This window comes from Sturnira hondurensis, unplaced genomic scaffold, assembly GCF_014824575.4.
Source record: "Sturnira hondurensis isolate 20B ecotype Veracruz unplaced genomic scaffold, ASM1482457v3 Scaffold0003090, whole genome shotgun sequence".
NCBI lineage: Eukaryota > Metazoa > Chordata > Mammalia > Chiroptera > Phyllostomidae > Sturnira > Sturnira hondurensis.
The window spans coordinates 1,800,493-1,827,619 of record NW_028075721.1 but is presented as its reverse complement, the minus strand read 5'-3'; the positions used below and the strand labels follow the sequence as shown (position 1 = coordinate 1,827,619).

The window sequence follows — 27,127 nt, the reverse complement described above, 5'->3', positions numbered from 1 at the left end:
CCAGTGGAACACCATGCTGGGGCACAACCCTCACCCATGCTTGACTCATCTGTCTGCAGGTCCTCATGCTTGTAGGCACCATTGACGATGCGTGTGGACATGCTCTCCAGCACACCATTGGGGTAATGCTCTGCCTCCATCTCCATCTCACTGTCGCTGTGGAGAAGGGTTGGGGTGGGAGTTGGCCAAGGGGACATGGTCGGGGCAGTCTGGTGGGGTCTACATTTAGGCTTTAGCCGCAGGTTGCTGTAGGTAAACTGAGGGCCTCTGGGAACATGAAAAGACAGCTCAGGCTTCCCAGGCTCCAACATTTGGGGCTCTGCTGTGACAGCAGCTATCCCCAGTGGCCTGTCACTTGATTCCCACTCTTGTCCCAATGCTGCCTCTGTGACCCTCCTCTCCCTGACCCTCCTCTGAGTTGGCCCACTCCTAAGCATCCCCCACTCCCAAATGATCGGGGCGAATTCCAATAGGTACCTCTGGGAGCCCAAACCAGGTCAGCCCTAAGGCATGCCTGGGAGCTGCTAAAAGCCACCTGTAGCCTGCAACCTAAAACCTGTGTGCCCCACCTGGGTGACCCCAAGCTAAAGCCCCAAAAAACTCCTTCAGTGTAGACTTAGGGGGTTCTAAAGCCTGGTCTCCTTGAAAGAGACCACATTCTCAACCTGGCAGTGCCGGCATCACTGGATAAAGATAGGGCCAAGTATCCCTGACCAGGTTAGCTCAGCTGGTTAGAGTATCACCCCGATATGCCAAGGTTGCAGGTTTGATCCCCAGTCAGGGCACATGCAAGAAAACCAATGAATGCATCAGTAAGTAGAACAACAAATTGGTGTTTCTCTGTTTCCCCCTCTTCAACAACCGGCCCCCCTTCTCTCTCTAAAATCAACAAATAAAGAAAAAAACAGAGCCAAGTGGAGTGGCAATTGAATCACTGGTGGGGTTGGAAGCTGGTGCCAATGCCTGGTAGGTCAGCAGCTACTACTCCAGACACAGGCCAGGGATGGAGGTCGGGGACGAGATGCAGGGGGCAGCACTCAGAAGACAGGCCGCAGGGGCCCAGATGGCACAGCGCAGAAGGCGGGAAGAAGCAGCAAAGTAAGGCAGGCACCTGGTCTCCTGATTACTGGTGCTGCTGTGGGGCTGGGACTTGGTGGAATCTGTTGAGTTGGACTCGGAGTAATTGACGGAGGATGGGGATGAGGAGGATGAGGAGGACGAGGAGGAGGAAGAGGAGGAGCTGGGCGCAGGGTATTTACTGTGGTTCTGCTTGCTCTTGGTGGATGCGACGCCATTGCTGCAGCTGGGACTGTCTGCACCTGTAAGCCAGGGGCCAGTCAGAAGAGGAGGGGCAACTTGCCATCAAGTGGGGCCCTGGGAATGACGACAGCGGCCCCATTTCCCTTCCCCCAAATCCAGCAGTGAACCCTAAACCCAGCCCAGGGACAAGTATGCAGGTGGCCTTTCTTCTCCACACCAGTACTTCCCAGAGCCGTCTGGAGAGTGGCTGACCTGTGCTGTGCATGTGGGAACTACTGGGGCCGTGTCGGGGGCTGAGGTTGGGGGAGCCAGGATAGCTGTCCTGGGACTTGGGGCTTCGGGAGCTCAAGCTGCGGACCTCACTGTCGGTCCCATTCACCATCTCCACAAATTGTCGGCACCTGCAGAGGGAGCGGAGCGGCACTGCTCTGGGCTCGGTCCAGGATGTATGTTCCCACCACCAGCTGAGAAGGGCTGGGCTATGGGGGAGCTGGCAGGCCCCCAAACTTACTTGAGCATGAAGAGCAGGTTGGGGTTGTGCTCCAGCAGCCCTGGGTAGAAGCGCTGTGTGGTCTCAATGGCCTCGCCCACACGGCCCTCCAGCACCAACTTCTGGATCTCTGCAGAGAGCAAGAACACAGCAGCAGTGAGCGAGGGGCTGCAAACCTTCCTCACAGATGCATGCCCGCACAGTGCCAGCCCAGAGCACAGACCGGCCAGCAGTCAGGCGGACTGGCTCAGAGCCACCCAGCCGAGATGCTCACAGAAGAGGCCGAAGAAAGAACCTGCCTGCCCAGCCCCACATAGACTCTAGTTTCTGCCAAGTGTTGGGGACTCTTCAAAGCATAAGAGGGAAAAACAGAGCAGGGACTCTCAGCCCAGAGGCAAGAGGGTGAGTTTGGAGGCTTGCTCCTGTGGAGCACACATCACCAGGAACCTGGGTTGGGGGAGGGCCCTGGCTGTGGGTGCATGATCTGGGGGTGGGCATCCAGGCAGCTTGGCAACCCTAGGGGCTCCTCTTTGGACAAATCTCTCTCCTTTCAGGCCTCGCAGGGGAGTGGCAATGGGGGTGGCAAAGGGAGCACTCGGGTTTCTGGGCCAGAGCCCATGCCTTGGCAGTCTTCAGGGGCTGTAGCAAGCTCCCTGCTGGGAGAGGAGACCATCCTCCTCACACTGGCATCTCCGACATTGACACCTCTCAGGCCACCAGCAGCTTGCTCTTGCCCTGGGGCCTGGTGCGTCTTGCTGGGAGCGACTTCTGGGTCTGAGGCTCTCATCGTAGATCCCAAATCTGGGATTCCTTTCCGTCTGTCTGGCTGGGCGTAGCTTCTCTGGGAGACACAGACACATGCACACACACAGAGACGACAGGCTCAGAGAGACGCAAGCAGGCACACATGGACAAACACTTCCACACATACCCATTCTCCCTCACTCCTCTCTCCCTAACTCCTTTCTGGGCTCTGTTTCCTCTCTCCCATCACCCTCTTTCCATAAACAAGCCCTGAACACAGGACACAGGCCAGTATGAACGCTAGGAAAGTTTCCTGTGGCTCCTTCCTTTGGTTGTCTGCAAAGGGCAAGACCAGAGATGGGGAGCAGACAGAGGTGCTATGTTAGCAGCCACTGAACATCAGCCCTTGCCCTGTCTGACGACTCGGTCCTCTCTACGACCAGGAGCAGGCAGAACTACTAAAGCTGAGTAAATAGTCTGGAAGGCAGGACATTGGTCTAAGACACAAATGCACTTCTTTTCAGAAGACTGTGAACATGACGCTGAGTAGAATTCTGATTTCAGGGGGCAGGGAACAAGGCGGGAAGGGGATCCAGCCATGCCAGGCCCCAGCCCATGCCTGGCCAGCAGAACATGCCATACGGAGGCTGTGCTCAGACACCCCCATGCTGCCGAACTGTCCGTCTGGGCAGTGCTGTCTTGAAGGAGGGACAAAGCAGGGCCTAGGGCTGATCTCCTGGTGGTGAGGGCCAGAGCTGCATGGACTCCTGACAGGCCATCCAAGGCTGGCAGGAGCCAGAGAGCAGAGTTGGGGATGGGTGAGGGAAGGAGGAAGAGAGAAGAGTAGAATCAGCCTTACTTTGTCGGTTCTTTATAGATGCTTGTTCTTCCTGAATCGGGGTTTCAGTCACTCGGGCAAAAGCCGTGGCTGTGGCACAATACCCATGATGCACCAGGTAAGATGAGACCATGCTAGAAGAAAGGAAATGCCCAAGGTGACACTCCAGAATTGCACTTTTTGGAGTTACAGAGTAGTCACAGGAATGTACATTACACCACAGGGAATGTAGCCAGTCACATTGCAATAACCACGAATGATGTCAGGGGGTTCTTGAAATATCGGGGGGACCCCTTTGTAGAGTATACAGTTATCTAACTGCTATGCTTGACACCTGAAACTATTCAAAATAATATTGAATGTAAGTTATAATTAAAAGGTTTTTTTTAATATTAAAAAAAAACACCCCTGCATTTCTCACTGACCACCTAAAGGGACAATCTCCCTCTTAGGTTTCCCTAAACTCCTCTTAAAGTGCAACCTCCACAAAATGAGAATAAAAGGGTTGAAACAAAATGCAAACTTCCCCCAGTGCTTATGGAGTCAGGCTGGGTAGGGGCCGATCTCCACATCCGCCCTGCAGCTTGGAGGAGCAGCTGCTGTTTCTTTCGGTTGTGCTGCCCACAAGTGGGCAGGCATGGTAACAAAAGCATACACAGTCACACACCATGTTCTTATGGAAGCGGCTGCCCCTGGGAACTGCAGGGAGTCCACAGATGGTCAGTAGTGTCTCTGAGGGCTTCCTGGAAAGGCAGCCTGCCAAGCAGTCTGGCAGCCGCCCAGTCGGGGAGGACACATGCCATGTGCGTACCTTCCACAGACACAGGAGCTACTCTGTGGGCTGCTCTACGTGCCTGGCAGGAGCATTCTAGCTCATCAGGCAAACCTGGCCCCCAGGAATGCCAGTTCCAAAGGGTCACAGGGAGCTAACCCATGAACCAAGTTAATCCCCATATGGCACAAATCAGGGGCCCAGGAAGCCAATATATTCGGCAACAACCAGGTCAACAGGAATGTTATTTTGGGGAAATAGTCCTGGGAAGCCCGAGGCCCGGTGGCCCTTTAGTCCCCCCTAAAGCTGGCTGAACAGTGGTGTGAGAGCACATGTGCACCCACATGCAGGGCAGAAGGACGAGCTCTTGTGTCTTATGTGTATGGAAGTGGATACCTCGGCGTGTGCATGTGCCTGATGGCATTTCTGCACTTGCCAAAAACGATGTCTGAGAGGCTGTTGTGAAGAAGGCACAGAAGTTTGGCTGTATGTCTCACTGTGTTTTATGGGGCAATGAAATGATACACATAAAGTGCCCAGCACAAAGCACAGCTTCTTATTATGAAATTATGTATTTATAATAATGTTCTAAGTAATAATTCTTATTTTATTATTATTATAAACACAATGGCAAAACTTTTTGACAACACATGGCTCAGATGTGTACAACAGACACCACTAAGATACACCACCCCTTTGATTAAATAATTCTACTTCTTGAAAGGGCACCAAGAAAGAAAATCTTAAATTAAAAAAACTTGCCCCAGCTGATGTGGCTTAGTGGATTGAGCGTCAGCCTGCAGACCAAAGGGTCCCTGGTTCGATTCCCAGTCAGGTCACATGCCTGGGTTGCGGGTCAGGTTCCCCCTGAAGTACGGGGCACTTGAGAGGCAACCTCACACTGATGTTTCTTTGCCTCTCTTTCTCCCTCCCTTCCTCTCTCTAAAAGTAAATAAATAAATTCTTTAAAAAAAGAAGAAAGTCAACACACAAAAGGGTTACCTACATAAGTAAAAGGGAGGAAATAACCTGAACTTCCCACCATGGGAAGCCAGCCAAGGGGCTTCTGGCAAATTTGTCTCCACGATAATATAGTCGTTAATGATATCCGTAAAATGAACACAAGTAATATGCAGGTGCTGCTAAATACTACAAATGAACACACACAGACACACACATATAAACAAATGCACCCATGTGCTGCTCATCCCAGGCCTTTAAGCTGAGAGCATCGGTCCCTCCCCAACACAGCTGGGACAGCGCCAGCTCTCCCTCGCCCATCCCAGCAAGCCCGCTGCAGGGGCTGGCACTGTGCTGGCCCTCCCAGCACGAGTTTCTCGTTAGCTCTGGGGACTGGGAACCAGACATGTCCATGCTGCTCTTCTTCAGAAGGGTCTGGCTACCTCACCCCTGCCTCAGCTCTCCCTGGGGCCTGGCTCAATTTCGATCCCTTAAGAAAGGAAAGCTACACAAAGAACCCAAGGTGCACCCAACCCAAGGGACCAGGACTAGTAGAAGCCCAGCCCTTCACTGCCTAACCTTGGGAGCCAAACTAACAAGCTAACCTACCTCCTGGCAGAGTGGGTACTGGTCACGGCCTCACTCAGGCCTGCAACTGGTAAGTGGAAGAGAGACCCAATCCTGGCCTCCCTTGGGATCCTCAGCGAGACCGCCTTTCAGAACAGCCTGGGAATTAATCAGCCAAGGGCCACCAGGCCGGTCCAAGGAAGACTCTCTTCCTGCCACCACTGCCATGTGGGGGACTTAGGTAAATGCTAACCCTGAGAGGTGACCTCAGGCCGGAATTATAGCATGACGGACACTTGCTATGGTAAAAAAAAAAAAAAAAAGAAAGAAAGAAAGAAAAAGAAAAGTCTACAGAGGAAGAGACCAGGTGGTATCCTAGGACATCCTCTGTAAAATGACCTGGGGAGGGAAAACAGCCCTGCTGGAGATACTATAGAGAGAGCCATCAGACCCACTTGTGGTGGAGCGTGGGGTAGGCAAAGGTTAACAGCAGATGTGGAGAACTCGGGGGGAGCCACCCATCAGATAGGAGGGAAGCAGGAGAGCAGCAGGCGGTGCCACTCTGGGCGAACTTTCCAGAAGGAATGCTACCCACTGGAGTCATAAGACTGGCTTGTGGCAGTCCAGGGGCCTGCAGAACGGTAAGGGCCCTGGGATGGGCAGGGCTGGGTAAGGGCGGGAGCAGGGCACTCACTTCTGCAGCACTGCCTGCCACTCGCCAAGCTGGGCACTGATGGGGAAGCAGTGGACAGTGCCCTGGACCTTGGCACGCCATTCCCGCATGTAGTCCTCAATGTCAAACAGGAAGGGCTGCTGCCCAAAGTTGGCGTCCACAATCTCCCCGGGTGTCTGCAGGCCTACGGTGGGGTAGAGGTTGGCCTGAGGAGGAGAATGAAATGTCAGTCAGGCCCTGAGGGCAGTGGGGCAGCAGGCCTCACCTCGCCTCACCTCACCTCCTCCGGTGCAGACGCAGAGAGGAAGGCACTAGCTCCCGCCAGCTGTTGCCCCAGCTTTGAGACAACTGCAGTGAGGCTGGAGGAGGTGGAGCTCGGTCACATTCCGCCCACCTCCCTACCAGACACTATTCCCCAAAACTTGAGGGGAAAATGCAAAAGAAAAGCAAGCAGGCTGAACATGGAATCCCCTTTCCTGCATCAGAGACAAGGGTGTCCCCAAAGCCCAAAGCTCAAGGTCCCATTTCGGGACTTGCCCAGGGCATAGAAAGGCACACCGGGATCCATGGCCCTGCAGGTGTGCCCGTGAAGATCTGCTGCAGGGGTGGATAATGGCTCCTCTCAGAAAGATTCAGGACCAAGGATCTCTTTGCCACAAAAAGGGGTACATGAGGGTGCAGGAAGAGATAGGGGGATGCAGGAAGGGAGGGGAAGAGGAGAGCATGGCAAAGAGGTTAGGTGGTTTAGATCCCCTGACACTGGCGAAGGGTAAGGAGAGGCCACTGCCCTTCCTGTCAGAGACGTACTAAGAGGGTCTTCTGGCCAGTGAGGTCTGGGCATGTTCCTTCATGGGTATGAATCTCCTTCATGGGTAAGGAGCTCCTTGCTTCTCATCTATCCCCTGCTGTGACCAGCTTTCACCCAGTCACTCCCTCACTCAGTGCCTCCTGTGACTCCACTGCCACTGCCCACATTCATGTCCACTGTTTCACATCTCGCTAGCCTCCTCCCCACTGTCACTGGGTCCCCAGTCCTCTCTTCTGCCTTCTATCCTCAGGCCATCTGTCATTCCTGTGTGTCATGTGCCTTTACTGCATGCTGGGTTCAGCCCACCATGAGCTCTGAACCTACAAGACCTCCAGCTTCCTTCCTTTCCCCTCCCCTCCCTCAGGCCATAGGCAAAGCCCATTGCCTCCAGCAAACCTTCCCTGTATCTGCTCACTTTCTAGCACTTATCGACACATCTGGCTATTTCCTGTCATGTCTCCACAACTTGACTTCCCCGGCCAGGGTCAGAATTCTCCTCCCGTGTCTATTCACTTTACCTAGGACCACGGCCCCTCTCTGGGGCCTCTGGGTGGGAGGGAAGGATTCCGACCCACGGACAAGAGGCTCTAACAGGACCCTGGGTGCTATAACCAGGGCGTCAAAAGGCCCTGCCTGCAGATCACAACGGTACTTCTTATCGCAACGATACTTCTTTGGGCATCTCAGGAGCGCCCAGGATCCCAAAGAAGCCGCCACAGTCAGCAAACCTTTCCTCTTTCCAGAACCCAGCTGGGGAAAACAGAGCAGCATGCCAGGCTCCCAGAACTCTGGGCAGAGGTCTCCTGCAAGTGACAAGGCCTGTGACGACTATTAATAAAGAACCAGGGTGCGAGAGGTGGGCATGGGCCCTTAAGCCAGGCAGAAACCTTGCCCCATTCCAAGAGGAGAAAACCCCGCAAGCTCTCTCTCTGGCTCAGGGTTCCCTGCATGCTGGCAGACCCAGTCCCCTAGGGCACTGGCTCTCCGCAGGGGCTCGAATGCAGAGGCACAGGGGCCAACCAGTTCAGGAACAGTTCTCCACACTCTGAGCCCAGTCCACTGGCTGTAGTCACCCAGAATTGGCTCGGGCCAGCTGAGCCATGGAACTACCCTCATCTCCTTACCCGCAGCTGCCTTTAGAAGTGCCACAAATCACTGTCACCTGCTAAAAATCATGGAGGAAGCCTAGGCCTTGCTACTGGAGAGAGAAAGGCGAGCAAGTGCCCCTACTGGGACCATCAAGTAGACAGCACAGCACACGTCCCTGGGGGGAGGAGCAGACTCCACACCCTACACTTGCAGACACCACCACACCCCGACCCAGTCGGCCCCCAAGAGTCTGAAGAGGGGAGACCCAACTGCAGTACTTACCGGGAGATCGGTGAAGGCTATACCTGTGGAGGGAAAGAACAGTCATCAGCCCACAGGGGGTCCATCACCACAGCTGGGCCCCACACCTACCCTATGGTGAAGGCCAAGCACACATCATTTCGGACCCTGGCCTTCCATGTGCTGGGTGGGCTGGCCAGAAGTGAAGCCAGATACTTATATACTTGTCCGTAGCTCTTCCACCCTCTCAGGAAAAATCTCTCAGAAAGGACTAAAATCCAAATGACCTACTGCTGGGCCTTTCCAGGCCTGATCCTTCTCGTGATCCAACAGGTATTTATGAGGACCCACTATATCTGCCAGGCTCTTTCCCATTCATTACCTCAACTGGCTCTCATACCAACTCTGGGGAGCAGACTTCCTACCCCCATTTTACAGATGAGGAAAGTAAACCTCAGAGGTTAAGTGACTTGCCATTTAGCCATAAAACTACCAGACGTGGCGAGGCTGGCCTCATGCCTAGTCTGACACTCTGCATCACCTCTAAGCTGACCGCAGTGGAGATAGTGAGGGTGGCGGCTGCCCTTTTCCATCCCATACCCATCCAGAGTCACCAGGGCTTCCAAGCTGGCAAAGCCTGGGTTAACACTGGCCTGTGTAGCCTGTGAATTCTCCTGGCAAGAGAAGAGGCTGTGTTTCCAGGGACCTCAGCCTGAATCATAAGTGGGGGTGGAGAACAGGACCCCAAGTATACGAGCAGGCCTGAGCAGGCGAGCGGCCTCACAATACCCCCCCAGAGCACCCCTGTTCTGCAGACTGAGAAACGACAAGGCTGAAGGAGACTGTCCCAAGGACTCAGCCTTCCCATTTTTTAGATAAATTCTTTTATCTTCTAGAAATCCCTGACCTTTTTTGGCCCAAGTTTCTCAAACCACCGACTCCTCAGAGGTTCCAGTCTGCTCCCCCAACTCCACACAAAAAAGAAACTAAAACCCCACAAAAGACAGCAGGGGAGGGATCCGACAAAGGATTCTCCTAGTAAACCCGGGGCCAGAATGGTGCCAGCCAGCCACTGTACACCATGTGCTTCCTCTGCACTGGGCGCTGGGCACCAGGCTCGGGATCTAACAAGAAGCCATTCAATCCTCAGAACAACCTAGAAGGTGTACACTGTCTCCGACACTAGTTTACAGATGAGAACACCAAGGCACGGAGAGATTGTTTTCACTTTCTTTGCGGGGCTACTTGGCTCCGCAGTGAAGGAAGCTTATAAACTCTGTGACCTGCGGAGGATAGGCACTTTGGAGGCTACTGCGGAGCCCCCCACGCAGAGCCAGCGGTCACAGAGCTGGCGGGATGAAACCTAGGAGCCCCTCAGCACCCAGGAGGAGACTGCAACATCCACCCTCCAGGGCTGCATAGGAGCTGCCCCCATGGGGCTCAGTGTGGCCAGGCTGCTGCTGTCTGCCGGCTGACGGAGACGGCCCACAGGACCCTGGAAGAAGGGGGAGTCCAGGCTCCAGCACTTATCTGCAGTGTGACCTTTGTCGAGTTACCCAACCCCTCTGGGCCCATCTGAAAATAATGGGGGAACACAAATCCCGACCCTCGAGAGAAATTGAGACACTTTGTGAAAGCTGCTTCATAAACTGTGAGGTCTGGGTAGAAATTGGCTGCGGTTGTGCCACCAGGTGAGGCAACTGCCATACTTCTAGGCAGGGGGTGACCTACCCAGGCTTACCAGCTCTGTCCCACAATGGCACTCAGGAAGGATAAGACTTGAGGTGCTTGCAGGAGCACCAGGAAAGAGGCTACCCCACCCCTACTGCACTGGACAAGGGCAAGACTGCTTCCCTGGGCCCTGCAGGTCTCTGGGAGCCACTGCAAGGCCACTGAGATGGAAAAATCTGGGTAGGCCACAGGAAGGAGGTCCAGGTAGATTTGGGATGCAAACAGGACACTCAAACTTGCTAATACGAAGTGCCCTGAGACAAACACACACAGGTCAGAGGGCGCTGAGACTAAGGGCATTAAGAAGCTGTGAGAGAGCACAGAACTGAATAGAAGTGACTCTGTAAGTGCTTGGAACACCCGTGGATGAGCCTCTCATTCACGTGCTAATTATCCTTCTGTCAAGCATCTGCTGATACCTCCCAGGGGCCAGGCCCTGTGATGGGCACTGGGAAATCAGCTGCACGTCTAGCCTTCAAAGTGCTGCTGACTCCTGCAACAGAGATGGCATGTGACTAGTAATTACACAGACAACTGATTAATGACTCACAGGGTGAGTGCTGTGACAGAGGACAACAGAATAAAGGGATGGGGAGGCCAGGAAGCATCCTTCTCCTCTAAAGGGGGAAAGGTTCTGAGGTTAGAGAACAGTGAGTGACTGGCTCGTTGATCCTGTGGGAGATTCTGAAGAACATTTACTGATAAGTGGGCTTGTGAAAAGTAGTCATTAGAAGATTAACCAAGTGGTCTATCACTCCAAGTTCATTGCCCTACCATTAAAGTTCATGATCTAGAAAATGCAGGTGATATCCAATTTTTAGTAAGATCTCAGTAGTATCCTCGTGGAGAAGATAGAAGAAAGTGAGTTTCAAAATAACATAACGAAGTGATTCTTTTTTTATTAAGATTTTATTTATTTATTTTTATAGAGAGGGGAAGGGAGGGAGAAAGAGAGGGGGAAAAACATCAATGTGTGGTTGCCTCTCATGCACCCCGTACTAGGGACCTGGCCCACAACCCAGGCATGTACCCTGACTGGGAATTGAACCAGTAACCCTTTGATTCGAAGGCCAGTGCTCAATCCACTGAGACATCAGCCAGGGCCCATAACGAGGTGATTCTTAAATGGTTGGTGTCTACCCAAACTAGCTATAGACTAAAGGGTTCAAATCTCAACCTTGTTCTCCTCCAATACTTTTTATATCTTAATGAAAACATACGTAAGCAAATTCATCAAATTTTAGGTTAACACGATGCTGAAAAGAATACCAAATATTTGAGATAGAACAAGCAAGACCACAGAAGATCTTGACAGGCTGGAAAAATAGGCAATATACTCCTAAATGAAGTTTAGTGATAAGATGTGTGAGGTCTTGCATTCGCGTCTGTAAAAACATGCAGTAGGAATATGACTTTTTACAAACAGTGTGAGAGTTTGGATTGACAGTAAGGTGTCTGTGAGCTCCTTATGGACCCGGGGACCCGACAAAGAGCTCGTGAATCCTGGTATGCATCTAGGCTCCAGAGGAGGGAGGTGTGGATACACAGGGGACAGCAGGGTATGGCCCAACCTGTGGGTCCCACAGCAGGGGCCATGCTCTGACCAAGGTGTGGACAAGCTGGAGAAATGTGAAGAGGGCAGGAATCCAGAGCAGAAGGGACTGGGCCTGGCTGCAGAGGGGCAGGTGAGAGGCAGCTTGGGTAAAGAGTGAGAACCCACAGCAGTGGCCTCTGGGACTCAGACAGTAGAAAAACCCAGAGCCGGGAAATAGCTAGAGTCAGAGAACAAAGTAGAAAGTGAGGAGCCATCTTGAGACCTTGGCCTTGTCCTCCAGCTGCTAGTGCCTCACCAGCTGGATACCAGCAACTACAGCCAGATGGCCATGGATTTTGGAGAACAGTTTCTCTGATGTGCACCTGAGTCAGCTATGCAGTATCTGTGCTATGCTCCTGATGCCCGCTCTGGCTTGTTGAGGAATGCTGGCTCCCGATCACACAGTCCAGCCACCAGCAAACCTGATTTCCAACAGGCCCCTTGATTCTGCATGGGCTCGTCTCCTGGAGAAGCTACAGAAGAGCTGTGGGGAATGGCAGCCCCCTTTTAACTGCCCCTCAAGTCTGTGGGTCTCCTGCAGGAGGTCTCCAACCTAGGAGTTGAGTTCCAAGTAAGAGTCCACCTTCTTTTCCTGGCAAAGCTGTGGCCAGCTTGGCTGGTATGGTTCTATGAAATCAGAGAGCTCTGCAAATCCAGGCAGGAAGGCCCAGCAGCTAGGCTCCGCCTAAGACCACTCTGGCCAAGGACTCCTCTCACTCAATGGCCAAATACCAGTAGTCCTAATAGGGCAAGTTATTAGGACAGCCAACCCCCCTCTCTCTCAAGTTCTAACCCTAAATTTCTACACATGTGCAAGACTGCTCTTCCAAGGGACCCTCCAGGGCCCCCCTCACCCTCCACTGATGGCCACTTTTCCTGGGTTCCTAATCCCAGGAGATAACACCACTAATTCAGCCACTTTCCCATCTTTGCTTTTCACTAACGCATCCCATCTGGCACTAAACCCTGCTGGGCCACCCCTGTCTGCCACTTCCTGCACCCATTATCACTGCCTTGCCTTAAGCTACTTGCCTCTTCTGCTAGCCCCTACTCCTGTCAGTCCATCCTTCTTCTCAGTCTCACCAAAGAGCCCTTTTCAAATATAAATCTGACCAGGCTGCTATTAACCATAACAGGCCAGAAGAGATCAGCCCCATCTGACTCCACCCTGTCTGTCCACCTCCTGTACTGAAGCAGCCCTCACAGTTGCTCCACAGCAACCATCGCCCTGAGTGTCAGAAGGGCCCAGATGTCGTCGGGCCCAGCCCCGGGCTCGCAAACCACTGCCACTCAAGTATGTAATTGGAACCCTCAAGCTTCTCACCAGCCCCAAACAGTGCTGCAGCAAATATCACACAGGCCAGGGGCCTGACTGTGACACTGCGTCTCTGTCGGCACTGACCCTGGGCTCAATAAATGCTCTTGTATGAACAGATTAACAAAGAGAGCGCCCGTGCTGCCCTCCCTTCACCGTGCAGGGCTCCAATGCCTGGAAATGGCCGAAGTTCCCCACTGCTCAGCAGAGGATTGGGGACAATGCTCTGGCTTCAAAGCCTGCCCTTGGGCCTCTCACCAACCAAAGTGGCTCCACAGGGTAAACCCTCCAAGGTCCCCTATGTACCCACCAAGGCTGTGACCATTCTTAGTGTAGAAGCAGGTGCCGTTGATGAGGTTGACGCAGCAGCCAATCACATCTCCTGTGGTGAATGTGGGACCATAGGGCTGGCCAGTACCAGAGGAACAGAAGGAATGCCCATCATCTCCATGGTAACCATAAGAATGTTTATCCCAACCTGTGAGGGAAGAGAACAGCCACAGCTGAGTAGAGGTACTTGAGAAAGAAGCAAGTCAGCAAACCAAAACCCACCCAGGTCTAAACTCCTCTCTCCAGCCTGCCGCTTCAGTCAACATTACAGGGTCCAGCAGCTCATCACCCCAAGGAGCTGAGGCAGCCCTAGTGAAGAAGCCCATGCCGTGGTCAGCAGGAACCAAAACTCTGAGTGACCTGGAAGGTACTTGCCAGAAGTCTATGCAACAAGAAGATGGATAAAAGAAAGCCTCAAGGAGAGGGGGCTTGAAATGAGCCTCTGAAGTATATCATGGTGGGTTTAAAAATTTTTTTTAAAGATTTTATTCATTTATTTTTAGAGGGGGGAAAAGAGGGAGAAAAAGAGGGAGAGAAACATCAATGTTTGGTTGTATCTCGTGTCCCCTACTGGGGACCTGGCCTGCAACCTAGGCATGTGCCCTGACTGGGAATCGAACTGGTGACCCTTTGGTTCGCAGGCCGGCACTCAATCCACTGAGCCATACCACCCAGAGCTAAAATAATTTTTTTTAATTCAAGTATAATTTATAAGTAATGAGATTCTCCCTTTTTAAATGACAGGTCCGTAAATTTTAACACATTACCACCAATCAAGATACAGAATATTTCCATCACTCCAAAAAGTTTCCTCATGCCTATTTGTGATCAGTCCCCCTCCACCTTATCCCCAGTTCTTGGCAACACTGATTTGTTCCTATGGTCTTGCCTTCTCCAGATGTATAAATGGAATCGCAGAAGATGGAGTTTCTTGCAACTAGTTTTTTCACTGAGTGTAATGCGTTTGAGATTCATCCACATTGTTAGAAGGATCAGTACGCAGTTTCTCTTTACCACTGAGTGGACTCCATTATGTGGTGGATACACAGCAGTTTGTCTGTCTGTCCACTAGCTGATGACATCTGAGTCTTTTCCAATTCTTGGCTATTATGTATAAAGTCAACAAATATTTATATACCCTTGGCACAGACACGTTTTCATCTCTCCTGGGTAAACACTCAGAAGTGGTACTGCTGAGTTATAAGATAAATATATGCTTAACTTGATAACAAACTGCCAAACTGTTTTCCAAAGTGGCTGTACCGGTTTGCATTCCCACCACCGATGTATGAGGTTCCACGTTCTCACCAGCACTCGATTTTATTAGCTGTCTTTTTTTTCTTCTTTCTTTTAGCCATTTTAGTATAGTTGTAGTAGTTTTAATATTATTTTGGCTTTAATTTGTGTTGCCCCAATGACCAAGGATGTTGAGCCTCCTTTCATATACTTATTTACTGATGGCTTATTAGAAAATCATCGAACTGTGTGTTCAAATCTTTAACCCCTTTTAAAAACAATGGATTGTGTGCCTTATTAAGCTGTAAGAGTTCTAATTATGTCTTGGATATAAATTCTTCTGTGTGCTTTGCATGTATATTCTCCCAGTCTAGTTTGTCTTTTCATTTTCTTACAGTGTGTTTCAAAGGCAACTAAGATTTTGATTGAGACTGTGTTGAATCTACAGATCAATCTGAAGAGAACAGATAGCTTAATAACATTCATTACTCCAACCCATTAACATAGTATATCTCTCCATTCATTTAGGTCTTCTTTAATCTCTCTCAACAATGTTTTGACAAATTTATCTCTAAGTACTTTTTGGTGCTATTATGAATGTTATTTATAAACTTTAATTTTTAACTTTTTTTCTATTATAACAAAATATAATTGATCTTGGGGTTGGAGAAATGGGGTCAAGGTTTCTTTTTAAAGTAATAAAAATATTCTAAAATTACCTTATGATAGTTTGCATAACTCTGTAAACATGCTAAGACCACTGAATTGTATGCTTTAAATGGGCACATTTTATGGTATACCAAGGTCACCCCAATAACACTATTAAATATACACACATATATTTGCTATTTTATATATTCACCTGATGTCCTGCAACCTTGTTAAACTCACCAATTAGTTCTGGTAACTTTTATGAAGATTGTTCAGAATTTTAAAAATATATTGTCTGAGAATACAGTTTTATTTTTTCCTTTCCACTGCATGCCTTTTACTTCTTTTTCCTGATTTCCTGTACTGACCAGATCCACCAATACAATGCTAAATAAAAACGGTGAGAGCCGAAGGGGACCACAGTTTACACAGGACAGAGAGTGAAGGAGTTCATTCGGGAGGGAGAAGTGCAGGTAAAGGCACAGACGCAGGTAAAACTGGAGGTTGTGGGCTATACAGGGGCCTGCGTGCTTGCCTGCTGGGGAACACCAATGGAGCCCATGGGGCCATGGCAAGCCCAGGACCATACAGGGTAGGCAAGCTGAGGGGCTGACAGGCAGGTCTACCCCCCAAGGCAGCCCCTCCAAATACTTTTTTCAGCCTCTGCTGCCTCCTTGGTGTCTGAAAAGCATGTTCATGTGAACGTGCTAATGACACCCCGCCCCTCCCAAGGAGCTTCTCCCAAGTGGCATGGGGAGGAGAAGCTCTCCCCTGGAAGGGAAAGGTCAGTGGGGCAGGGTGCGTGAAGATCTGAGTGGTTCACAACGGGAGGCAGGGCTCAAACACAGTGTGGTGTGTGTGCACGTACACTGCTCGAAGACAAGGTTTGTGGGCAGCTCTAAGCAAAGGTGGGGGGTGAGAACAGATGGGTGGCACGGCCAGGGGCTGGCAAGGGAGACTGAGGGCATAACTGGAGAGATAGAGCTGACCAGACCGTGGAGCCCAAACTCCATATGACATTCAAACCAGTGGGCTCAAGGGCAAGTTGCTCCTCATTATCACAACATCCATCCCAAGCCTGTGTGCCCTCAGCCTTCACGTCTTTAGCCAGGAACCCTCCGGCTAAACAAAGATTTACCCCAGAGCCCAAGTGGGAAACAGGCCACAGCTGAATGGCTCCCACTTACAGATGTAGGGCCCAAAGCTCTGCTGCTTCCCTCCCAGCATCTTCCCACCACATCACAAGGAAACTGTCAGAACTGTTCGGGACCGGCTCTGAAGGCCCAAGGCCTGGACCTGGAGCTAGGCTCTGTTCTCACTTCCCCAGTTCCCCAGAGACACTGGGACTGCCTGGCTCAACCCACCTCCAAAGCTCCTCATGCCCAGGAGTGGGCAGGGCCTTACTATTGCTGGTGGGTACACAAATCATTTGACCTCAGGAAATGACTCTCTAGGTCAGCAGTGCCCATTCCCCCTCCGAGAGGTGGGTCGGTAAGGCAATTGTAGGCAAGGCCTCTCCTCAGGCTTCAACACAGGCAGCCCTATGGCTCCTGGTGGCAGCAGCTGCAGCAGCGGTCGCTTCCCTGGTCTACCGAAGGCCGCAGATGAAGAACGGCCAACTGGACAGCAGTGAGGACCAAAGTGGCAATCATCCCTTCTAGTTTGGCTCAGGTATGTCCACCAGCTTGGTGGCCCCAGGCATGTCCACCAGCTTCCCGACGCAGGATCCACACCCATACCAGTCACAGCAGTTCTCCCCCACACCCCCTGCCTGGATTCCTCAGATGGAGTGTGGGGACTTCCCACTTGTGACAAAGTTAACTACCACAACGTAGCAACCTGTTAGGAAAGCACCGCAATAACCCTGAGTGTCTGGCACCAGTGTTGCCACCCTCACCTCACCGAGAGACTGGGGGACTCGCTAACCAGCCCACACGGTTGAGAAGTACCAAAGCTGGGATTCAAACCTAAATCTTCAGGTTCAAAAACCCACATTCTCCCAGCCACAGGAACTGTCTCATGTGGGGTGCTGACTACTCTGGCAGTGAAACCATCCCCAAGCCCTTGCCCCCTCACCAGAAGAGTGATCCGATGCACTGTTTTAGGGAGCTGTGGACCTGGGGTCTCTGCCTGGCAACGAGTCACAGGGCCTGCAGGCCAGCAGTGAGGGAAATCCCAGACCCCAGCCCTAGAGTGACCCCAGCCACCGACTGGCGCCTCCTGTCTGAAGGCCGCAGCTGCTCATCTCTGCTTTCCAGGGCACACCCATGCCCCCTGCCCCACCAGGCCGCCAGGACCAGCAGACAAGGACACACACCTCCACGCAACCCCAGCCCACTTCTTTCACTGCAAGGATGATTCTACGTGGTGAATCTTTTTTTAAAAAACATTTTATTTACTTTTTGAGAGAAGGGAAGGGAGAAAGAGAGGACGACAAACAGCAATGTGCGAGAGATGCATGGATCAGTTGCCTCTCGCACACCCCCATCTGGGGACCTGGCCAGCAACCCAGGCATGTGCTCTGACCGGGAATCAAACCGGTGCCTTTTCAGTTCACAGGCTGGTACTCAACCCAGCCTGTGAGCCACTGAGCCACACCAGCCAGGGCATGGTGAATCTTTTATGCAGATTTTACTATCTAGAAGGTAGAAGACATGAGCTGGAAAGTTTTCTTTTTTTAAGAAGCTTTCTCAGATTGAAGCAGTAAGCACTCTAGAAAACCTAATAAAAATGCAGCCATTTGATTTATCAAAACTACTGATACAACTTGTAAGGACCATTCCCTACTTAGGGACTCAAAGAAATGTGGGCGATATTTCTGTCTCCATGTATGGGAGCTCATAACTTCTACCAAAACAACATGTTTACGTTGTCAAAGATTTACAATAAAAATTTAAGTATTTTGTATACTTTCTTCAAAAGTAATATAATTATTTTGACAAAACTACCATAGAATTGCCCTATCTGGTGTGGCTCAGTAGACTAAATGCCAACCTGTGAACCAAAGGGTCACGGGTTCGATTCCCAGTCAGGGCACAAGCCTTGGGTTGTGGGCCAGGTACCCAGAAGGGCACACAAGAGAGGCAACCACACATTGATGTTTCTCTCCTTTTCTCCTTTCCTTCTCCTCTAAAAATTAATAGAGAAATACTTCTTAAAATACTATCATAGAATTTTTAGATTTTTAATTTAAGCTATAAACATGGGTTCAAATTTTTTTTTTTTAACTGAAGAGCTCAATAAAAAAACAAAATATTTATTTAGCTCTGGCCAGGTGGCTCAGTTAGTCGGAGCATCATGCTATACCAAAAATGTTGAGAGTTCAATTCCTGGTCAGGGCACATGCGTAGGTCGCAGACTCGATCCCCACTCAGGGCGAGCGTGGGAGGCAACTGACTCATCTTTCTCTTTCTCTCTCTCTCTCAAGTCAATAAACATATCCTCCGGTGAAAATTGTTTTAAAAATTTTATTTTGCTCTGCTGGTGTGGCTTAGTGGATTGAGCGCCAGGCTGTGAACCAAGGGTTTGCTGGTTTGATTTCCAGCCAGAGCACATGCCTGGGTTGTGGGCCAGGTTCCCCAGTTCTGGGCATGTGAGAGGCAACCAACCACACATTGTTTCTCTCTCTCTCTCTCTCCCACCCCGCCCTGTCTAAAAATAAATAAATAAAATCTTAAAAAAAATTTTATTTAGAATTACTTCAGGTTTCACAATCACCTTAGTTTGGCTGGAAAATAGATACATTTTCCTGATACCCCCCCATTCCAAAATGGTTTATCTATTATATAGGTTTGCCCAAAGGAAGAAAACTCAGTCCCTGTGGTATACCAAATAAGACCTCCCAAAGACATCCCTGTCCTAATTCCCAGAACTGTGAATATGCTTTTTACATGAAAAAAAGAAAGATTTTGCATAAGTGAGTAAATTAACGGATTATCCTGAATTATGGGGTAGTGGGTTGTGCAATGCAATCACATGGGTCCTTGTAAGAGGCAGGCAGGAAGGTCAAGCCAGAAAAGGGCATGTGATGATAGAAGCAGGGACATATTAAAAGACACCACACTGCTGGTTTGAAGTGGAGTATGGGGCAGGAGTCCAGGAATGTAGATGGATTCTAGAAGCCAGAACAGACAAGGAAACAGATTCTTCCCTAGACTTCAGGAAGAATACTGCTGACACCTTGATTTTAGGGCTTCTGTCCTCCAGAAACGTAAGACAATTATTTTAGGCCCTACTATTGTTACAGCAGCAACAGGATACTAATACAGCCCCCATGGCTAGGAAAGTCAGTGAGCATCTGGAAAGACTAATGAAGAGCAGCAACACTTCAGCTCCTTGTCTCCTCACAGTGCTGTGAAGTTCAAAACTTCTCCAAAAAAATCAGAGCTGTAATGTACCTTCAAATGAAGCTTTCATTTTAGAGCCAGTATTTTCCCAGACAGAACTAAGAGTTGGTGTGTGCACACACATGCACAAAAGGCAGCTCAGGGTTAAAAACAGAATGTTATAACACACTCATTTAGCAACAGTTTTGCAGAAACCGCTCGATTTGGGGCCACTTTGCTAAATTCCCCCTCACCACCCCCCTCTGGAAAGGAAAAGTATCACCAACTTGCTACCCAACCTACTGCCCATTAGATATCAAAGGCCCACTCCATGGAGGTGACAAGAGAGTGTGGTGGGTGGTGTGAAGAGAGCAGACTAGATAAAATGCATGAGAAAACCAGTAAGCACATAAGAAAACAACTGGTAGATAAAGTGTGTGTTGTTGTCGGTCTCACGCTAGGGTCCTGCAGAGGGTGGTTTGACCTTTGTTAGAAGGAGACACTGAGCTCTGAGTGCCAGGGCGGTCAGTGTGGCCGGAAGGGCTGTGGCAGTCTGGCCCTGGCCGTAGTACCGTCCCGCCAAAAATGGCAGTCCCCAGGCAGTCACTTACCTCCTTAGACCTTGGTTCCCTTCTCTACAAAATAGGGGGAGAGCAAGCAGACATTGCTGTCAAAGGGTGAGAGTGTTTACTTGTGAGAAACATTCCAAGTCTCCAAGCCAACTGGGAGGCTCACCATCTGAGGGCCAGGGAAACTGAGGCACTGAGAAGCTGTGTGAAGCCCATGGTTTTAGAGATAACTCTGTTCAGAGGCTCAATCCCCCTTCCTCTGAGAGAGCACCAAGTAGATAACGGCAAGGGGGAAGCCACCGCCTCCACCTTCCCGAGGTGGCCCCCAATCCAAACACAGGCAAGAGAAAGGTGCTCTAAAAGTAGAACAGCCCGAGGGCCTCGAGACTGGGCTCCAGCAGAAAAAACTTCAGGTAGCCCCTACAGGGTTTCTGGATGCCAAGCGTGGCTGCCCTGACCAACGCTACTCCGTATCAGTGTTAAGGCTGGGTTCTGTAGACTGCAGGAAGGAGGGGCACAAAGCCTCCTGGTGCCCTTCCCCCAAGGCCACAGGAACAAACAGCAGGGTAGGGAACAAGGAGTGCTAGAATCCGCCAGTCCTGCCTCTTTGCGAGATAGCCCTCACCTCCTCTTTAGAAGCAGCTCCTCCCTGCACCAGCCCTATGGCTTCAGCGGGGACTGCTAACCCTAGGAAGCCTTCCTCCCGGAGGCCCGGCTGATGGGCTGACCCAGGTTAGACCCACTAGAGATCTTCCTGGAATCTTCCTACAACGGAGCCGGGAGAAGAGCGGGTCCCAAAGCTGCTGTCATTCCAACGTCATGTAGAAAGCCAGTTTGACAGACCGAAGCTAATAAAGCAGAAAGCAGAGGCAAGAGACAGACACAGAAAGAGAGAGAGAGACCTGTTTTCTCTGCTTGCCCTGCTTGAGGTCTGGTAAAACAGACTGCTTAGAGGTGGGTTTCGCTCTCCTGAGGCAACCAAAGTTCTCTACCCAAAGGGACTGCACCTTTCTGTTCACCTTGTGTAACACCTGGCCTGCAGCAGGAGGTGCTCATGAATTGTTTGTTGACACGAAGAGGGAAATGTGGCCAAAGCTGGCAGGAAACCTGGAGCACAAGACTGTCAATGTGTCAGACCACATGTGACACGTCATTTGTGGGCAATCCTGAGCTTGACTGTGAGGAATTTTGTTGTCAATATATATATATATATATATATATATATATATATTAGAGCTGGTGTGGCTCAGTGGACTGAGTGCTGGCCTGGGAACTGAAAGGTTGACGGTTCAATTCTCAGTCAGGGCACATGCCTGGGTTGTGGGCCAGGTCCCCATTTGGGGGCGTGTGAGAGGCAACCAATAGATATATCTCTCGCACATTGATAGTTCTCTCTTTCTCCCTCCCTTACTTTTTCTCTAAAAATAAATAAAACTGGAAGAAAAAAAAAACAACCAAAAAAACCACAATTAGAGCTGCCTGACTGCATCACACCTTTACGTGCACAGTCTAATGGTGAAGCTACTTCTGGGCCCTGGAAGGAGGCCTGCAGCCAGACTGCAGACCTGGCTCCACGTGCCAGGCACTCTGGATCAGATGGTGAGTAGGGCAGCACGATGAGGACACCCCCAACAGAGAGTGCCATCCCACTAACCATTCTTCCTTCTCCAGGGTGTAAGCGTCGCCACTCCCAGAGGTAACTGATGGGTAGCCAGCGTGACGCCCACACAGAAAAGCCTATCCCCTGCCACATCAGATACCAGTGATGCAAGAAGCGAAGCCATATTCAGGCCAGGAGGCCGTAAGTGCCCAGATCAGGTGCTCTGGTACTACTCATTTCCCCTTACATCATCATCACTCAGAGGGCAAGTCTCAGTCACACAAGGACGGGGGTGGCTGAGGAAATGGTTTATCATCTTGGCACTGCCCAAGTTACAGTGTCCTAGAGGTGGGAGACTCCTCTTGGGGGTGCCAAGGGAATCCAGCATGACTTCCAGGGACCCACCACACACCACTCCCATCGCCCAGGACACATCAAGAGCTTCAGTCCCAGGGCAGCTAGGAATGAAGAGAACTCCTATGCTGAGTGCAAAGATTCCTGCACCATCAGTCAGCACATTAGCACAGAACCCTGGGAGGGGGCCAGTGCTGTGCCTGCCCAGTAGTTTCCAGTGCTGGCTCAAGGCTGACCAGGACAGAGTCCAACCCATGTCTTGCTCACAGAGATAGCCTATGAGCTGACCACCACACCACTAAACCAGCCCGCTCTGCCCAATAAATAGGTCCCAGTCATCACTGGACCTTGAGGTCAGAGCCCTGGGTTTGAATCCCAATTCTCTCATCTGTTAGCCCCTCTAAGTGCTCCTGGCTGAACTTCTCTTTCGGGTTGGCAGGAGGATGAAATAAGAATGGACATGGAACATCAGCCCACGGGAGGCTCCATCTGCGGGTCTCCCTTCCTTCTCCATCCCTAACACTAGCTCAGGGATCAAGCCAGGGTGCCACAGACTTCCTGCTCCCCTTTTGCCTGAAATAGCACGCAGGAGTGGAACCAATCACCACCCACCTCTCCTACCGGCCCACAGCGAGCAGCCCGTTTTGTGGGGAGGCCACTTGATCGTTGGAGCACTTGGTAGAGCTCAAGAGCCATGCCCAGGGGTGCCCAGAATTCTACTCATGAGGTTGGCTATGGAGCAAGGAGCTGGACTGGCTTGCCCAGGGTGCTTCCTGAGCCTGCACTTGCTGTGGAGAGGGCGCACTGCTGGGGGTACCTCATGGCAGGGCTGCTTCTCAAGGGTGATCACTCACTCACACCCATCACTCCCCAGACGTCCATCAGACAGATGCGCTTCCCATACCTCGTAGCATCTTTAAAAACCTGACAGAAGCAATGCCTGGAATAGCTCAACAATGGATAACGGGAAAGCAAGAGAGAGTTTTTCACTCAGCACTGTGGGGTGACCTTAAGTAAGGCCTGTCACAGTACTCACAGGGCTGTTACCCTAGGCCATGGGACCACGGACAGGATCAACGTACCCCTAAGGTGATGCCTCTGGCAGCTGTAGGCCAAAGGAGCCAGGGATTCCCTGGGCTCTACTTTTCATAATGCTCAGCATGGAGGCCAGGGTAAAAAGGGAATGAGAAAAAGGTTGACTGCGGGTAGCTGGTGACACCAGAGGTGCACACCAGGCAAAGCCTGTCCTCACAGGGCACCCAGGCCTTATTCTGAGACAGAGCCAGGTGTCAACTTGAAGCCTGAGCAGCGGGAAGGTCTACATACCAGCATCTGTATATAAAGGGGCCTTCCACGAGTCAGACTCCTTCCCCACCCCAAAAGAAACGGATACCTGATGGCCAGGAGAGGCCCCAGATGAGTCTAGCTGGGCCTGGCTAGGACATGGCTCATATGGTATCTGGCATATCTGGCCAGGCTACCTGCCTTCATCTCAGATTCCCACAGGACAGGCTGGGTCTGTCATCCGTGTCGAGTCAGGCTAAGGAAAGGGATGCCACTATCCCGTAAAACTACGGTGCAACCTCAGCTCGCAGGCCTTGTATGTCTCTTCTGTGACTTGTTGGCTTTTCCTTGTTTACACTGAGCTCCTTGTAAACCTTCGGGGAAAGGCAGTAGATGTGTAACACCTGGTAATGTAGGAGTCTACAGCTTTGCACACATCACCAGATCCTGAGAGATGGGCATGTGCAAAACCCCTCCCAAAAGCAGGCCCAGGCATAGTATCCCGTATTTCCGCAACGCCTAGATACAGTGTCCCTCTGCCCAACATTAGGGAGGCAGGGATCGAGCAGTAACTGTTCCCAACTCATCTCCACCTCAACATGGCCCCAGCTGCCAGTCACACCAGAGGACACTTGCGAATCTCTGTTTTCAAAGACGGACAAACTGGGGTTTCAGAACTGGCCCTTCTGCTGTCTATGAAACCTTGATCTCAAAGGACTTAACTTACCCTGAAAAACCGTTTTAAAGCCAGATTTTTCACCTCTGTGCTATAGAGAGGTAGGAGATGGTATTTGGAAGAAGGAAATAGGATAAGAAACCCCCAAGTCCAATAATTTCCAGGTCTGACTTGGTTGCCTCATTTCGAAAGACTGCCAGCCAGCCCTAGGATGCCGTAGTAACACAGGTCTCCCTGTAGCTGAGGGAAGAAGCACACGGGAAAGGAACACGGGCTCAGGAGGCCATGGGGCCAAGGGCGCTGCTGACCCAGGAAGGAGCAGCAGTGAGGCAGAGGGTCCTGCCTCTTACATGAAACAAGTTCTGCAGCAGGGGTCGTGGCAGGTCCTACAGCACCGGCACCATCAACCATCATGTGAACCACCATGTGAACCACCACGGCTTTGACCAGTTACCTGGCCCTTGGGTCCAACTGCCGAACCATCCTATCCTGAACTGCCCAGTGGATAGAACCTGTTGCCAGGGATACAAGGCCCTGAGTACCAACCCCACCCAAGAGCCCAAGAGCCCAACTGGTTGAACTGCAGGGCTATCACCAGTCGGTCCTTCCCTCTCTCAGTCTGACACTCACTTGGGAGGCTTATACAGCATCTGCAATCACCCAAGGATGCTGAGGCCTGTTCCCAAGTGCCCTGCCAGGGTTAGGAGGAGATACACCCAGATTCCCAGTGGGGCCCTGATGATTCACCCCACCCACTGGAAAGAAGCACGGCCCCCCTGATGGAGGTTGGAACTGAGCAGCCCCATGGAAGACCCCTGCAGATTCTGGAATGAACGTGCTCCAAGAGAATCAGCGGTTAATGGTTGGACACAGTGGGGACACATCAGCTGTGAGCAACAAGGGTACCCAGCCTACATGGAGTTGGACAGAAGCAGTACCTGTCTGGCAGGTATAGACAAAAATAGCATTTCCAAACTCTAGGAAACCCACCTACATGCTAGTAATCACTAAGGCATCCACTACACAAAGTCACTTGCTATTGAGACATCTTACACAGCATGTCCTGTACCCAACAAGGACAGGGCGAAGGACATGGAACACCCTGTCATTTGTTGTCAGTGCCTGCCACACCACCGGCAGGGGCTAGCCTTGCCCTCATGAACCTGGCACAGACCCCCGCTGTTCTGCCCTGATGTCTGCTATCTGCAGTTGCTCTCCTGTGGCACATGCAGATGTGAAATATCTGTTGTTTGCAGAATGTGTCCCACCCAGCAGAAGCAGGGCCCAGGCACAGTGATCAGGACACAAACACTCCAGGGGGCATGTTCTTAACAGCCCATTCAGAGCAGGCTTGGTCAGGAAAACTGGAGGGAAAAGAAAAGATACTCACTTGAATGTGACCATACTGTGGAAAAGAGGCAGACAGTCCTTCTCTGTCCCAACCCCACCCCAAAGCATGGTTGCCAGGTGCCATCTGCTTCAAAGGAGCAGATGGAGGGCTATGCCCTTCACTCCTAATCCCCAGCTGTGGTTCTTACAGCTGCTTCTTTCCCAACAGCTCGAAGAAAGTATACCTCAATGGGCCTGGGTTCTCCTTTGAGGGGTTGTGGTAATGAAGGTGATACATGCCACACCAAGAAAACAGCTGCCTCCTCCACAGGAACAGCAAGGAGGAAGTTATCAGCTGCCCACTTCTGAGGCGGATGGGGCTGCCTGTCAACACAGCCTCAGTCTCCCCTGCTCTGTACAAGGTCAGAAGGAATATCTGTCCTACCCCCGTCCCCCTTGTCAAAGCACCCAAGCTGGGGAGAAGTCCAAACCCTACCATCTAGCTACACCCCTGACTTTTTCTCCTGGCTTCCCTAATCCCAGGATCCCAGCTCCTGCCCACGGCCAGCTCACTGATAGATGGGCAGGGCTGCAGGTCTTCCTGCCCTGCTTCCAAGCCATTTAGCCAAGGGTTCTGGCATTCTTACTTTGGGCCACACCTGTTCCTTGGTTTCATGCTTAAGGAGGCCAAAAACACCTTACGAAATGTAAACAATAAAACTTCCACGTCTTCCAATAGAAACCTCTGACTGCACAAGCTAAGACATGCCCGCCTGCTCCCAGGAAAGTCTGAGCGCCACAGCCTCATGCGAGAGACACTCTCTATTACCCTCTGCCTGGGGCCCAGCACAGCAGCCCTCCACCTGACAGCCCTAGAGGGTTCCTGCTAACCCAGAAAAGAAAACACTTGAAACAACATCCTGACTCTGGTTGCTGCACTGTCCTCTTCCTCCACGATTCACCTGCAGCTGACATGCCTACTCACATCCAGACGACAAAAGCACTGCAGAGAAAATGCAGCTTTGACTGCAGCTAACCCAGCTCTGATACACAAATGTGCATAAAAGAACCTCAGATGTATAGGTACTTCCTTTGTCAGATAGGAAAAACATCTTTCTCAATAATGACAACAGCTAACATTCATGTACCCTTTGTGTGTAACAGGCACTACTATAAGCACTTTATAGGAATTCCCTTAATCCTCTTGACTATCTCATATATGAGTTAGGTACCAGCATTACTTCCACATTAAAATGGGGAAACTGAGGCACAAAGAAGTTAAGTAATTTGCTCCAGGTAACACAGCTGCCAGGACACAAACACAGACAGTGTGGCTCCGGAGTCCAGGCTCTTAACCGCTGAGCCGTACTGTCCCACCAGAGTCCTGAGTGATACTGCTCACAGTCCTGCTGTGGCTGAATGCGAGCCGGTGACTGGGTCAGTGACAATGAGCCTTGACATACAGAAAAGGGAGACTAGTCATTCCTCCTACAGGTGGAAGGTGGTAACAGAGACCTCACACACAATCAGCACCACAACTGTCAGGGTGGCTAAGTGCCCGAAGAAGGCTTTCTCACCACCTAAGGCAGGCTGCAGGCCAGTGGGGACATGACTCCAGGCTGGTTCCCCCACGCTTGGCTGGCTGCAGCCACTGCTGCAGCCACAATGGCCGCTCCCCACAGCCCATGTGGA

At 51.1% G+C, this 27,127-nt stretch overlaps 1 protein-coding gene across 1 annotated transcript in view; it reads right to left on the bottom strand.

The window, feature by feature from the left end:
* The window catches only part of RANBP10 (RAN binding protein 10), a 61,092-nt gene that overhangs the window by 4,919 nt on the left and 29,046 nt on the right, over window positions 1-27,127 (bottom strand). The window contains exons 4-11 of the mRNA XM_037041482.1: window positions 13,392-13,559; window positions 8,484-8,506; window positions 6,326-6,510; window positions 3,354-3,466; window positions 1,772-1,880; window positions 1,513-1,661; window positions 1,112-1,319; window positions 35-156 (exon numbers count right to left, since the gene is read on the bottom strand). Of these exons, the coding sequence (XP_036897377.1) occupies window positions 35-156; window positions 1,112-1,319; window positions 1,513-1,661; window positions 1,772-1,880; window positions 3,354-3,466; window positions 6,326-6,510; window positions 8,484-8,506; window positions 13,392-13,559 (1,077 nt within the window). The remainder of the gene's footprint in view (window positions 1-34; window positions 157-1,111; window positions 1,320-1,512; window positions 1,662-1,771; window positions 1,881-3,353; window positions 3,467-6,325; window positions 6,511-8,483; window positions 8,507-13,391; window positions 13,560-27,127) is intronic.